General features: G+C 45.0%; 2 protein-coding genes across 6 annotated transcripts; one reads left to right on the top strand and one right to left on the bottom strand.

The window, feature by feature from the left end:
• Window positions 1-868: 868 nt before the first annotated feature.
• LOC112889707 (zinc finger CCCH domain-containing protein 43-like) lies at window positions 869-3,748 on the top strand. 2 transcript variants are annotated; one of them, XM_025956461.1, is made up of 3 exons: window positions 869-1,148; window positions 2,479-2,799; window positions 3,195-3,748. In XM_025956461.1, the coding sequence occupies exons 2-3, from the start codon at window positions 2,479-2,481 to the stop codon at window positions 3,717-3,719; spliced, it is 846 nt and encodes a 281-aa protein (XP_025812246.1). In that variant the 5' UTR covers window positions 869-1,148; the 3' UTR covers window positions 3,720-3,748. The 2 variants fall into 2 exon arrangements, with proteins under 2 accessions (XP_025812246.1, XP_025812247.1); XM_025956462.1 differs by lacking the exon at window positions 2,479-2,799.
• Window positions 3,749-5,222: 1,474 nt separating this feature from the next.
• Window positions 5,223-9,558, bottom strand: LOC112891209 (glutamate receptor 2.8-like). Of its 4 annotated transcripts, XM_025958159.1 has the most exons (6): window positions 9,169-9,558; window positions 7,847-7,872; window positions 6,629-7,740; window positions 6,225-6,537; window positions 5,744-6,150; window positions 5,223-5,657 (listed from the first exon to the last, which is right to left on the bottom strand). In XM_025958159.1, the coding sequence occupies exons 3-6, from the start codon at window positions 7,652-7,654 to the stop codon at window positions 5,439-5,441; spliced, it is 1,965 nt and encodes a 654-aa protein (XP_025813944.1). In that variant the 5' UTR covers window positions 7,655-7,740; window positions 7,847-7,872; window positions 9,169-9,558; the 3' UTR covers window positions 5,223-5,438. The 4 variants fall into 4 exon arrangements, with proteins under 4 accessions (XP_025813944.1, XP_025813943.1, XP_025813942.1 ...); XM_025958158.1 differs by having other exon boundaries at window positions 6,629-7,872; window positions 8,855-9,558; XM_025958157.1 differs by having other exon boundaries at window positions 6,629-7,872.
• Between the last annotated feature and the right edge of the window lie 1,740 nt (window positions 9,559-11,298).

The raw sequence follows: 11,298 nt of genomic DNA, 5'->3' as shown, positions 1-11,298 counted from the left end.
ATTATTTTTGTGTAATAGCATCTTAAGCATAAAATTGAGCAGAGAGTTGGGTATAGTCAACGCATTGAATCGTTTTTCCACTAGAACTGAACTACTGCCACTACAAATTCAAAGAATATATGCCGTATATTTCCATCATAGGACAATTGTGACAGATTGCACAATTCCAGTTCCTCCTAATAATTGTCTTCGGTTAGCAGCACACCTTGTTCAATGAAGCACAAAAGGCTAGCTTACAACGGAATCCTATATTACTATCAACTACAAGATCAACAAAGGAGCAAGTTCATCCAACAAATAGTACTATGTATCAGCTGCCACAGGATCAAGAAAAGAAGCAAGTTCTCTGACAAAAGGACGCAGTATGGTTGCTTTCCTTCCACTCCCTACTTGTTGACTCCGTTGCAAGCATCCATTCATCCATCTCCCTGAAGCTGATTTGACCAGTGGCCATCCCTCTCATACTCGCCTATCTGCTTCTTGATGATTGATGGGTGATTCGCTGTGCTTGGTGCTGCCAAGGCGTTCAAGCCATGTGTGCAGCTTCTGCAGCGACATCGACCTGGTGCGAGACGCTGAAGCCCTGAGCTTGTCTCGCTCCTGGTAAACGAAGATGCTAAGGGCCTGTTTGGTTCCGATTAAAATCGGATTCTCGGTGGATAAAAGCGAGAATCCCGCCAAACGCTTCGATTGTAAGCTTGATTTTTTCCACCGTCGCTTCTCTGGGAATCCAAAATGCAACTAGCGAGCGCTTTTTCTGGTCGGCATCCTTTCCCTCGATTCGTAGAAAAGTGAACGCATTTTCCTCCGCATACCCCTCCCTCAGCTCCCCACCCCGTGCGCCCGTGTGCCTGTCCCTTGGTCCTCCCTACCCCTCGCTCTCTCCTCCCACCTTTTGCGCCGCCAGCGCCTCTCCCTGGTGCCGGCCTCCTCTGCACCGGCCGCCGCCCCCTCTGCGCCCCTCCCCATCTCCAGGAGCGGCGCCCCCTTCCCCTGGCTCGACGCCCGGCCGCCCCCTCTGCACCGGCCGCCGCCCCCTCTGCACCGCCGCCTCCCCCTCTGCACCGGTCGCCTGGTCGTCGCCCCTCCTCCCCAGGGTCACCGCCGAACAGATCCAGCCGGATTGATCTTGCTGGAGGTGCTTCAAGGTAATTTTTCTTCCTCATACCATTGCCTATTTTTTTACGATCATGCAGGCGCTTCTTGTACTTGCTGCTGTTTCTCTTCCACCCTAAGCCGCTAGCGTTGGCAGCGTAGTTTGATCTTGCCTATAGTTATACTTAAACCTAAACCTATTACCTATAGACAAATTGCGCCCTGCTACAAGGATAAAAGCTCACCCTATAGGCAAAGGGGGAAAAGGATAATGCAAGCTTGTTTCAAACCTAGACATTGGTTACACGATAAATCCAAATGAAACAACAGGAACAAAATATTCTTTCACTGGGAATCATAATAAAGGAGCAGTAGCTCAATCTTGGTTTGCATTTGGAGATGGCAAACTTAGTTGCCGCTTCTCAGTTTAATCCACATTAGTCATCTGGGGTTTGCACATTCTTAAACAGCTAACCTGACATTATGGTTGTTTTTCTATAGCCGGGTCATTCAGATTGCAGTTGCCCTATGGGTTCCATTAGCAATGTTTGAGCTTTTGCCAAACATAGTACCCCTTTTACATGAATTTGGCCTGTCAGGAATCAGGATAGCGTGCATGTTCTTAAATCAAGAACTGCCCCTTGAGATCTGTACATTTTGTATAGGATGCCATAAGAGACCACTTCAGAATCTTTTGTAACATTGCTTGTTTAGCTGAACCAAGTAACTGTGGTACCTATATCCCCCACAGCAGCACCATATGGCCCCGTCACCCACTCACTACCCATCTCTTTGGCCAAGTCATATGCAATTCCAGACTCCAATGCCAGGGTACCAAGACCAAGGAAATCCCTTTGGGTGCATGATGCATATAGTGGTGCCATCCTGGGGGGGTTTCTATGTGTTCTATTATGTCGGAACATACATAATTTTGCTTGAATGGGGCTAAATTCAGATTTAAGTTCTCTACAAGTCTTACAGCTACTCTCTGTGATGTCTCAGTTTATGTAATCATCTCTTGAGCATAATGCAGATCATTTTATTAGATTCCAAATCCGACTATGCAGATGTTGCATGTTTGACACTAGAAGATCAATTAGAAAGAAATCATTGTTGCTTTCAATTTATTTTAGGCCATCTGTATGTGACATACACATTGTAATATAACTAAGTATTAATGATAGCGTTCTTGGGTGCATGATGCATATAGTGATGCCATCCTGGGGGTTTCTATGTGTTCTGTTAGGTCAGAGCATACATATTTTTCCTTGAATTTGGTTGCATAATGCAGATTGTTTTATTTGATTCCAAATGTGAATGCACATTAGAAAAGAGCGAAGGTTGTGGCGAATTGTGATAATGTTAACCCTATATTTTGAGTAGATGGAAAAAGGAGCGAAGGTTGTGGCGAAATGGGATTCATTTGCTGCCAAAACTTTTAATGATATTTGTGTGGAAGAAGTTCTCGCCTACAATAGGCCCCAACATTGTTTGAACAGCACTGGCTATGCGAATCTTCTACGTAAGTTTTTTGAACGTACCAAGAGACCTTACAATGAAGGGCAAATGAAGAATAGGTGGGATGCACTTAAAAGAAGGTATACCCAATGGAAGACATTGAACACGAGAGCTACCGGTTTGGGTAGGGATCCTATGACAGGGTGTATCGTGGCGGATGACAAATGGTGGAAAGATCAAAATGATGTGAGTATACATTTCAGATTTTCAGTTTTTGAAATACAAAAAAGTTACCTGTTTCAATTTACAAGGTTATTAGGGCCTGTTTGGATTCAACGGAAAGAGAAAGAGAAAGTGCAAAACTTTTACTCTTTTGCACTTTTTTTGCACTTTTGGATCCAAACACCCCAAAGTGCAAAAGGGCAAATGCTACCGTAATTTTGCTAATTATGGATTAATTAGGCTTAATAGATTCGTCTCGTCATTTAGTCCTCATCTATGTAATTAGTTTTTTAATTAAACTATATTTAATACTTCTAATTAGCGTCCAAACATCTGATGTGACAGGAGCAAAAATTTTGCCATTTGCCCTTTTGCCATTTGGGGGTGGATCCAAACAGGCCCTTACCTTTCCTTTTCAGGCTATGGCCGGTTGTATATGCTTTAAGGATGCACCACTTGAGCATGAGGAGCAAATACGGATTATGTTTGAAGGTATTAGTGTTACAAATGAAACATCATTTGTTCCTTCGAATGAAGAAGGTGGTGGCCAAGAAGATGATGGTGGTCAGAATAACAGTGAGTTAGAGAGGGAAGGGCAGGTCCCTACTCCCCCAGATGTCACTCCAACTTTAGACAAGAGGCCAGCTCCATTATCCCCCAAGGGAAAGAAGAAGAAGACCTTTAGGGATCAGTGTACGAAGCGTTTAGTGGAAGCATATGAGAAGAAAGCTGAAAGTAGCAATAATTCAGCCACCTCAAATGTTGTTGACAGTGTTAGGGAGGAAATTGGTAACATGTTGGATCAAGTGATCAAGGATGGGGCTGAAGAAGGCAGTGATGAACATTACTATGCCACACAACTTCTTATAAAGAAAGAGTACCGTGATGTGTTCATTACTTTAAAGACATCAAATGGGAGGTTAAATTGGCTAAGGAGGGCATGAGAAGATAGTAAGAAGCACTAGTGTGTTTGTTTGAGACATTTAATTTCTATTTGTTGTTTGCTTGAGAAATTTAATTTCTATTTGTTGTTTGCTTCAGACATAATAGCTTGCCTATGTTGTATGCTTGAGAGACAATAATTTCCATTTGTATGGTAGATATAATAATATTATATATTGTATGTGTGGTATATGATTCATGTATTTATATTTTTTTATCATAGATGAGTGACTCAGATGATAATTTTCTGGTGGCGTATTTGGCTTTCGAGTGCATGGGATCTGGATCAACCGGTAGGAAGGCACCAATTCCTGATAATATTCATGTTTTGACTGGAATTCAATAGGTTGAGCTAACTCTAGCGGATCCAGTTGACTGCTATGATATGTTCAGAATATCAAGGTTAGTTTTTCTACGTCTCCATGATACATTGGTACAGAATTATAGGTTGAAATCAAGTCGAAAAATGTGTACGAAGGAAGCATTAGCCATGTTTTTGTGGATGTGTGGTGGTCCTCAATCATTTAGGTAAGTTAAGAATAGGTTCAAACACTCATTGGAAACAATTAGTAGAAAGGTTGATGAAGTTGTAGATGCTATTATGGGACTGACTTTTCACAATATTAGGCCAAACGATTCACAGTTTGGAACAATTCACCCATGGTTGCAAGAAGTAAATTTTTGGCCTCATTTCAAAGATTGTATTGGTGCCATCGATGGCACGCATATAGAAGTCACTGTTCCGGCATCTGAACAACCAAAATATATTGGTAGGCATGGGTATACTTCACAAAATGTCATGGCTGTTTGTGACTTTGATATGAGATTTACATTTGTTGTCACTGACTGGCCTGGGTCCGTACATGACACTCGAGTATTTTTGGATACTCTACTCACATACCAGAATCAATTCCCAAAGCCTCCTAATGGAAAGTATTATCTTGTAGACTCCGGATATCCTAATAGAAAAGGGTATCTTGCACCTTATAAGGGACAAAGGTATCATGTTTTGGAATGGCAACATCACCAACCAGTGGGAGAAAAAGAAATATTTTATCAAGCACATTCATCACTTAGAAATGTGATTGAACGTTCATTTGGAGTGTTGAAGATGAAGTGGCATATCTTGTTGCCCTTGCCTAACTATCCTATTACCAAACAATAAAAAATTATAGTTGCATGCATGGCTCTTTACAATTTTGCTAGAGAAAATACCAATGAAGATCCAGATTTTAACTCCGATGTGCAAGATAATGCTACCGGTGGCAACCAACCTACCATGATCGATGCTAGTGCTTCAGGAGATGACATTGATATGGGTGCCTTTCGTGATGCTATTGCTGCCTCTATGATGTCTTGAATATCATTGTAAAATTGTATTACTTATTAATCTATGTTCATCATAACTATTATTTATTAGTTTATTTTATCATTATTGGGTGTTTTATGACTATAATTATACTATAACAAAATTCTGGTAATAATAATATATTTAGAATTGAAAATGGTAGAGAAATCCGATCAAAATGAGCTATTACAGGACTTAGGGGCATATAGGTCATTTTACAGTCAGAACAGACAATCCAATAGAAATAATCAGGATTGCCAAACATTCCAAATTCTTCAGACAGCAGATTATTCTTCAGATAGCGGATTATTAAAAAATCTTGATTCTCAGATAAACGATTCTCAGGTAAGTGAAACCAACCAGACCCTAAGGCTTATGAGAAGGAAAGGCCAGAGGTTATGCCAGTAACGAGGAACAGCCCACCGAAGTTGCTGAAGCTGAGCCTGGACGAGTTGATGCCGTCGCTCTTACTCTCACAGGCTCCTGGGTCACCGAACCATTTCCTCTCTATCCGTGCCATCTCCTGCTGCACTGCAGGTGTCACGATGGCCTGTGATACGTCGTGCACCATGGGTGACCCTATTGGAAAAGCCTAAAACCAATGTATCAAAAATCAAATCCAATCCAGTTTTTTTAACAGTAAACGAAATATCACATTGATTAGTGGAAAGGACTTACAAATCCAAAGCCTCCCAACTTGTAGGTTGGGCCAACCATGGTGTAACCTTCACAGTACTTTGACAGGAAGATCTTTAGGTAGGGGACTTCGTCAACTATTGCAGAGACCCCTCCGTTGCCTGATCCCCTTTGTAGGGCCTCAGCATACTCCTCTACTGTGACATAACCCAGCAAGTCCTTCTTGTGGAAGCCCATTTCCTCCAGCCAATACTTCACAGTAGAGTCACTTTGGTACCCCACACGGTCACCATTTCTTAGAAGATCTTGCACGCTAGTCACAGTTGGCTGGAGCCGCTGGACTGTCAGCATTGATGTCAAACTCGCTGTATAGCTTGAGGTCAAGATAAGCACAACGAATACCCATATGATCACGACAAATCTTGATAGGTTGCTCTCCAGCTTCTCCTCTAAAATAAAAAAGTTATAATAGGTAATGATATAAAAAATCCTCTTTAGCAGCGAACATGGAGAAAATACTTACTGTGGGAGAAGACAAGAGTCGAGAAGGCAAAGTAGAAAATGATGCCAAATTGTTGCCAAGGTGTGCCATGGAATTCAGGGTTTATTCGGTGCTCAATTGCCCACACAACAAAACCTGTTAAGAAGAAGAAGGCAAGGCTGGTGATCCAGAGGGTACTAGTCAGTGGCTGTAGGAAGATCCACATGCTCCTGCTCGAATCTTTCTTCAGTACCACGATCATCGACAGCCCTGTGTCGGTGAAGGGCATTGTGAAGGCCACCTTATTCATCCTGCTCATCGAAATCGTCGTGTCACCAACCATGACATCAGCTTTCTGCAACAGTCACTGCCAGTTATTGTTCACAGAAATCACTTCAAAATTTTCTAATGGCCATATTAAGAATATTTATCATGTCTGCACTAACCTTTTCAAACACCAGACTGAGAAGATTTTCATAACTGCCGTTATTAGTAGATGGCACATATTGGTAGGCCACCGGATAGGGTAGGCTCTTCATCAGCACATCGAAAACATCGATGCAGTAACCTGTGACAAAAGAAGTGTTGGTTCTCAGGCTGTAGGAAACCTCCACAAGCTGATTGAACCCATGCCTTGAAGGCACTACAATACGAAGCGGCCTTCCGGTTGAAGACATGCTCCACCCTCTTGGAGCAATTGCTAGATCACCTGGCCAGAGGATTTGTTTGATCCCTTTCTCATTGGTGGCCTTTAAATTCTTGAAAATCCCAGATTCAGGTGTCCAGAACCCAACCGTCCTTGCACTTTTACCGATGATGTTAATAACCTCATATGTTGATAGCTGCAATTGGCCGTTTACAAGCCTGAACCTCCCAGCCAGCCCATCAAATGTTGTGTTGAGCACTGCACCTAGAAGTGTTCTTCCAGGTGTTGAGCTGGACACACTGTATTTATTGATTGCTGCAGCAAGAGACCATGCTGTATCATACGCCCAGAGCAGAGGCGCGCTTGGGTTAGGCACATCTCGAATGCCCGAATTTTCCAGCAGGAACCTCTCCTTGAACCTTACAGTGAAGTTCATTACACGGTCAGTTGCCGGGACATAAGATCGGAAGGTGACAACCCCTTGCATGTCATCAAACTTGTCAGGACCAAGGCTGTCCACTGCACTGCCAATGCCGGCAGTGGCTATCCAGACATATCCATCAGACATCATATTGGCAACACTGGCCCGGTGGAAGACGCGAGCAGCAAGGTCTGGAAGCATGTGCACAATAAAAACCCGTGTGGAATTCTCCTTGAGGTAGTATAATAATGTGTCCAGGTAGCTCTCAGTTGCATCAATGGGCAAACCTAAACTATCTGTAATCCGCGTGTTGTAACCCTGAAAGGTGTATACAAGCTCAGGGGTAATGCCAGCTCCATATGTTGAGTCTTCATAGATTAAGCTGGCTGTCCGCCATTTGAACATATCAAGGATGGCAGCAATCAACTTGGCCTGGGAGGAGGCGATGGGTGCAGTATGCAGAAAGAATGGTGTTAATGATGGCGTCAATGCTGCAGAAACTGGAGCGAGTGAGAAGATTGGAGTGAGTGTGCGATTCCCAAGGTAAGAAATGTACTCAGCTTCTGCTGAAGTCAGAGGACCAATAATTGCTTGCACCTGATCGTTTCTGATTAGATCATCGGCTGCAAGCACATCAGCACACAGCACAGTATACATTAGTAACATTCAATGTTGACCAAAAGCAGATATGCATCAAACTTGCTGTTTCCCTGAACTATGGTTTGCTGACGATTAGAGCATGTTAGCAGTGCTGATATACTGAAGCCTAAAGAACTTGGTCAATTCTACTTAGTAGTTTCTTACATATTATCAGTTAGATGAGCCTATGGTCTATTATACTCAATCCAAGCACGTAGAATTCAATATCCAAAGTCCACTTCTACCAAGGATGGCAAAACAGCCTGCTTCTAGCAGGGCAAAAGGCTAATGGAGCTGTATATAAACAGTGGCAGAGCTTGCCAAGGAATTGAGAGGGGCCAACAAGAGCGGGTTAGCATACATAGAGCAATTGCTCTAAGTAGTGAAATTAGCTATTGCTTTAACAAACAGAGGAGGGTAGGGGGGCTATGCCACCTTAACCACAAAGAAGGGTCTTCCACAACAGCTATTCCAGTGATACCAAAGAAAAAACTGAACAGTGTATCAAACTCTACAATAGAACACTTGGAGAAGAGATAAGATATCCAGCATAGGGTGCAGAGTTGGCGCCTTCGCGGTATCAATCAATATATTGCGCCATAGACAACTAAAGAAAATATAGCTCATCGAAGAAATTCCAAATGTAAATGTGTGGAATTGGATGATTCTAGGACGGCTTAGCAAGCTAAACTGAAACACAAACTTTGAAGATTGGTGGGATGGGATACTCAATAAAGTATACGAAGACCAAGCCCAAGTTATATCAGACTTAATCGTCCTAGTGCTCTGATAGTGTAAGGGCCTTTTATTTAAGCCAAAAAATGATGGATGCTTGATTTAAGACCACTCCTCAAGGATGAAGTGGACGGGGCGGGTGCAAACTGGAGCTAAATAAGCTGCGAGATTATAGTGTACTGACAGCAGTCTGGGGCTTGTGCCTCTGCACATATATACTTCCTTGCTTACCTTCTGTGCTTGGTTCTCCTTTCAATCCTTTTCTGTTCTCTACTCCCCTTTTGTAATGGTTCTTTACTACTTCTCCAATGAAATGTATCAGAGCTCACTGCCCCTCTATAAACTTTTTTGTAACTAAGAACCACAACAATTTGATAACTGGCACTCCAAACTGGTGCTGTTAGTTTCTCAAACCTTTGAAATGACATTGCCATTTTTTCTTTGATTTTCCAATTTCCCTATCACGTGAAATCATGCCCCTGCCCCTTCACTTGATGGATCACGTTGATTGTGAATCGATCCAATTGCTCGAAAGAACCACGTACCTTTTCCTTCGAGGTGAGCTCCCAGCAGAGCTCAACCAGGAGGCAGATGCATCCTGGTTCAGGAGTGGGCATTAGCCTCGATACGGGACTACTGGGGGCGGCGACGGTGCCATTGAGATCGGCCCGGAGGAACTAGTGGCATGGAACTTGGAAGGTCACGGGAGCTGGGAGGGTGGGGGCGTGCACGGCATGCATCCCGCCAGATGGGCGCTAGGCGCAGCAGCCGATAGGCTCCCGTGCTACTCCAGAAGGGCGCTCAAAGGGCGGAGGCAGGGGTCGCGGGCTCGGGTGGTGGTGGCGGCGGCGAGCTCCAGACTCACGGCGCCGGGGCCGGGGCCGGCGCCCTGGCGGCAGGACGTGTTCCCGTGCTCCCCGTCTCGCCCCCCCCCCCCCCCCCCCAATGCCTTCTCGGTCGCCGAATCGCCGGTGAGGCCGACAGCCAGGGCCGCCGGCAGCCATGGCCATAGCTGCCAGGCGGCCGGCCAGCACGCGACGGCCGCGCGTGCGCTGGGCGGGCGGCCGGCACGCGCCGCCGCGAGGGGGGCAGGCGGGTTGCCGCCTACGTGCGCCGCCTGCACGCGTGGGGGCCTTTTTCCTTTTGCGCATGTCCGTCAACGAGGTGCTCCGCATCGTCGAGGAGTTCAGCTATGTCGATATGGACATCTTGCAGGAGATGCGGCCGACGACCTGCTGCTCCGGCCGTAGCATGATCCATGATAACTTGTTTGCTCTGCTCGTGGAGAAGAAAAGGAGACGGGATGGGAGAACGGGAGATGGAGGCTCAGAGAGGGAGCTTGCTGTTGGTGGTTTCTGATTGGAGAGAGTAGGATGGTTGGTGCTTCTGTCCTTTGGATTTGCTTCAGTAAAGAAGGAAAAAAGCGGTGGGCAATAAACAAGCTGATACGGCTGTGCTTAGAAGAGGAATCAGGGAGACAGGGAGTGCTAGCGGGGGGAAGAAGACGGCCGCGGTCCCTCGGCCAGGCGCGCCGCCAGCAGCCGCACGGAGGTGGAGAGGGGGGGGGGGGGGGGCGCGGTCGCGCAGGAGCGCGGTGAGGATCCGTCGGTGCATTAGTTCAACATTTGAATGGAGGAAGAGGACGATGGAGGTGGAAGAAGATGCGTGGGTCCCACCGGTCATACAGATAGAAGGAGACTGAGCACCGGGTACTAAGTTGAAGCAGGGGTATTGGAGACTTTTCGAGATGACTTGTCTTGCCACATAAATTAGCAAATAGTTAGTATTGTACGAAGATAAGTGACAAATCTGTAAAACTCAAAATAAGGATTAAAGAGGTGTTATCCATGGCAAATAGTTAAATAACCCAAGGTAAAAAGGTTATGTTGTAAAAGAAAAAGAAAAATAAACAAAGTCTGACCATTGATACATAAATAATATGATATGAATGGAGTTCTGATGATAAACACTTTATATAATTATATATTTTTAAAAATTTACTAATAAATACCTATACAAATTAATGTAGAGACCATAGACCATATCAATTGCCCAAACGGCATCTTAAAAACAATACAAATAGCATCAAAATTTGGGTAAATCTTCCCTGAGTCCCACGATGAGGCCCCACACGTTACTAACGGAAGTTTCTCTGTATTACTGCAGACAAACAACTTCCCAAAATTTTACCTACAACATTAATGATTGACATGTAAAAGTTTTGCCTACCCCAAAGTTGATCCTCCCATCCTTCTTCTAAAAGTTAAACAATACATCAGCGGTCACTAGATTTTTTTTGTTACGTCAGGAGTATAGGTCACTGCCCACTGGACTTTTTTTTTTTAAAAAAAGGCACTTTCGAATCCTTAAACCTGTTTAGTCATTGCACTCTTACCAGCGTGCGCCGCCGTGACGACGTCTCCGCTAGAGTCCCTGACGCGCAGGACCACCCGCCTGCTGGAGCTGGCACGCGCGGCGCCGGCTCCGGCGCCGTAGAAGTCGTCCAGCGCCATTGAGATGCAGGCGAGGCTCTTCCTCCCCAAGTCGCTCGTCAGGTCCAGCACCACGCCGACGCGCACGGCCGCCGCCGCCGGCAACGGCACGTCGACGCACAAGACGTGCAGAAGGAGCAAAGCAACAAGAGCGAGGCTGGGACTGGGACGGCTGCAGTGCCT

The sequence above is a fragment of the Panicum hallii genome, chromosome 4 (genome assembly GCF_002211085.1).
Source record: "Panicum hallii strain FIL2 chromosome 4, PHallii_v3.1, whole genome shotgun sequence".
Classification (NCBI taxonomy): Eukaryota; Viridiplantae; Streptophyta; class Magnoliopsida; order Poales; family Poaceae; genus Panicum; species Panicum hallii.
Note: the sequence above shows the minus strand (reverse complement) of the source record. Positions and strands in the feature narration are given on the sequence as shown.

What these genes read in the sequence shown, in the direction of transcription:
- LOC112889707 (XM_025956461.1), top strand. Translation starts at nt 2,479, where the DNA reads ATGGAAAAAGGAGCGAAGGTTGTGGCGAAATGGGATTCATTTGCTGCC. An exon ending in GGTGGAAAGATCAAAATGAT is followed by an intron (nt 2,800 to 3,194) that starts GTGAGTATACAT and finishes TTTCCTTTTCAG; the next exon opens with GCTATGGCCGGTTGTATATG.
- LOC112891209 (XM_025958156.1), bottom strand. Translation starts at nt 7,915, where the DNA reads ATGTTACTAATGTATACTGTGCTGTGTGCTGATGTGCTTGCAGCCGAT. An exon ending in GACTCTTGTCTTCTCCCACA is followed by an intron (nt 6,151 to 6,224) that starts GTAAGTATTTTC and finishes TTTTTATTTTAG; the next exon opens with AGGAGAAGCTGGAGAGCAAC. An exon ending in AGTTGGGAGGCTTTGGATTT is followed by an intron (nt 5,658 to 5,743) that starts GTAAGTCCTTTC and finishes CATTGGTTTTAG; the next exon opens with GCTTTTCCAATAGGGTCACC.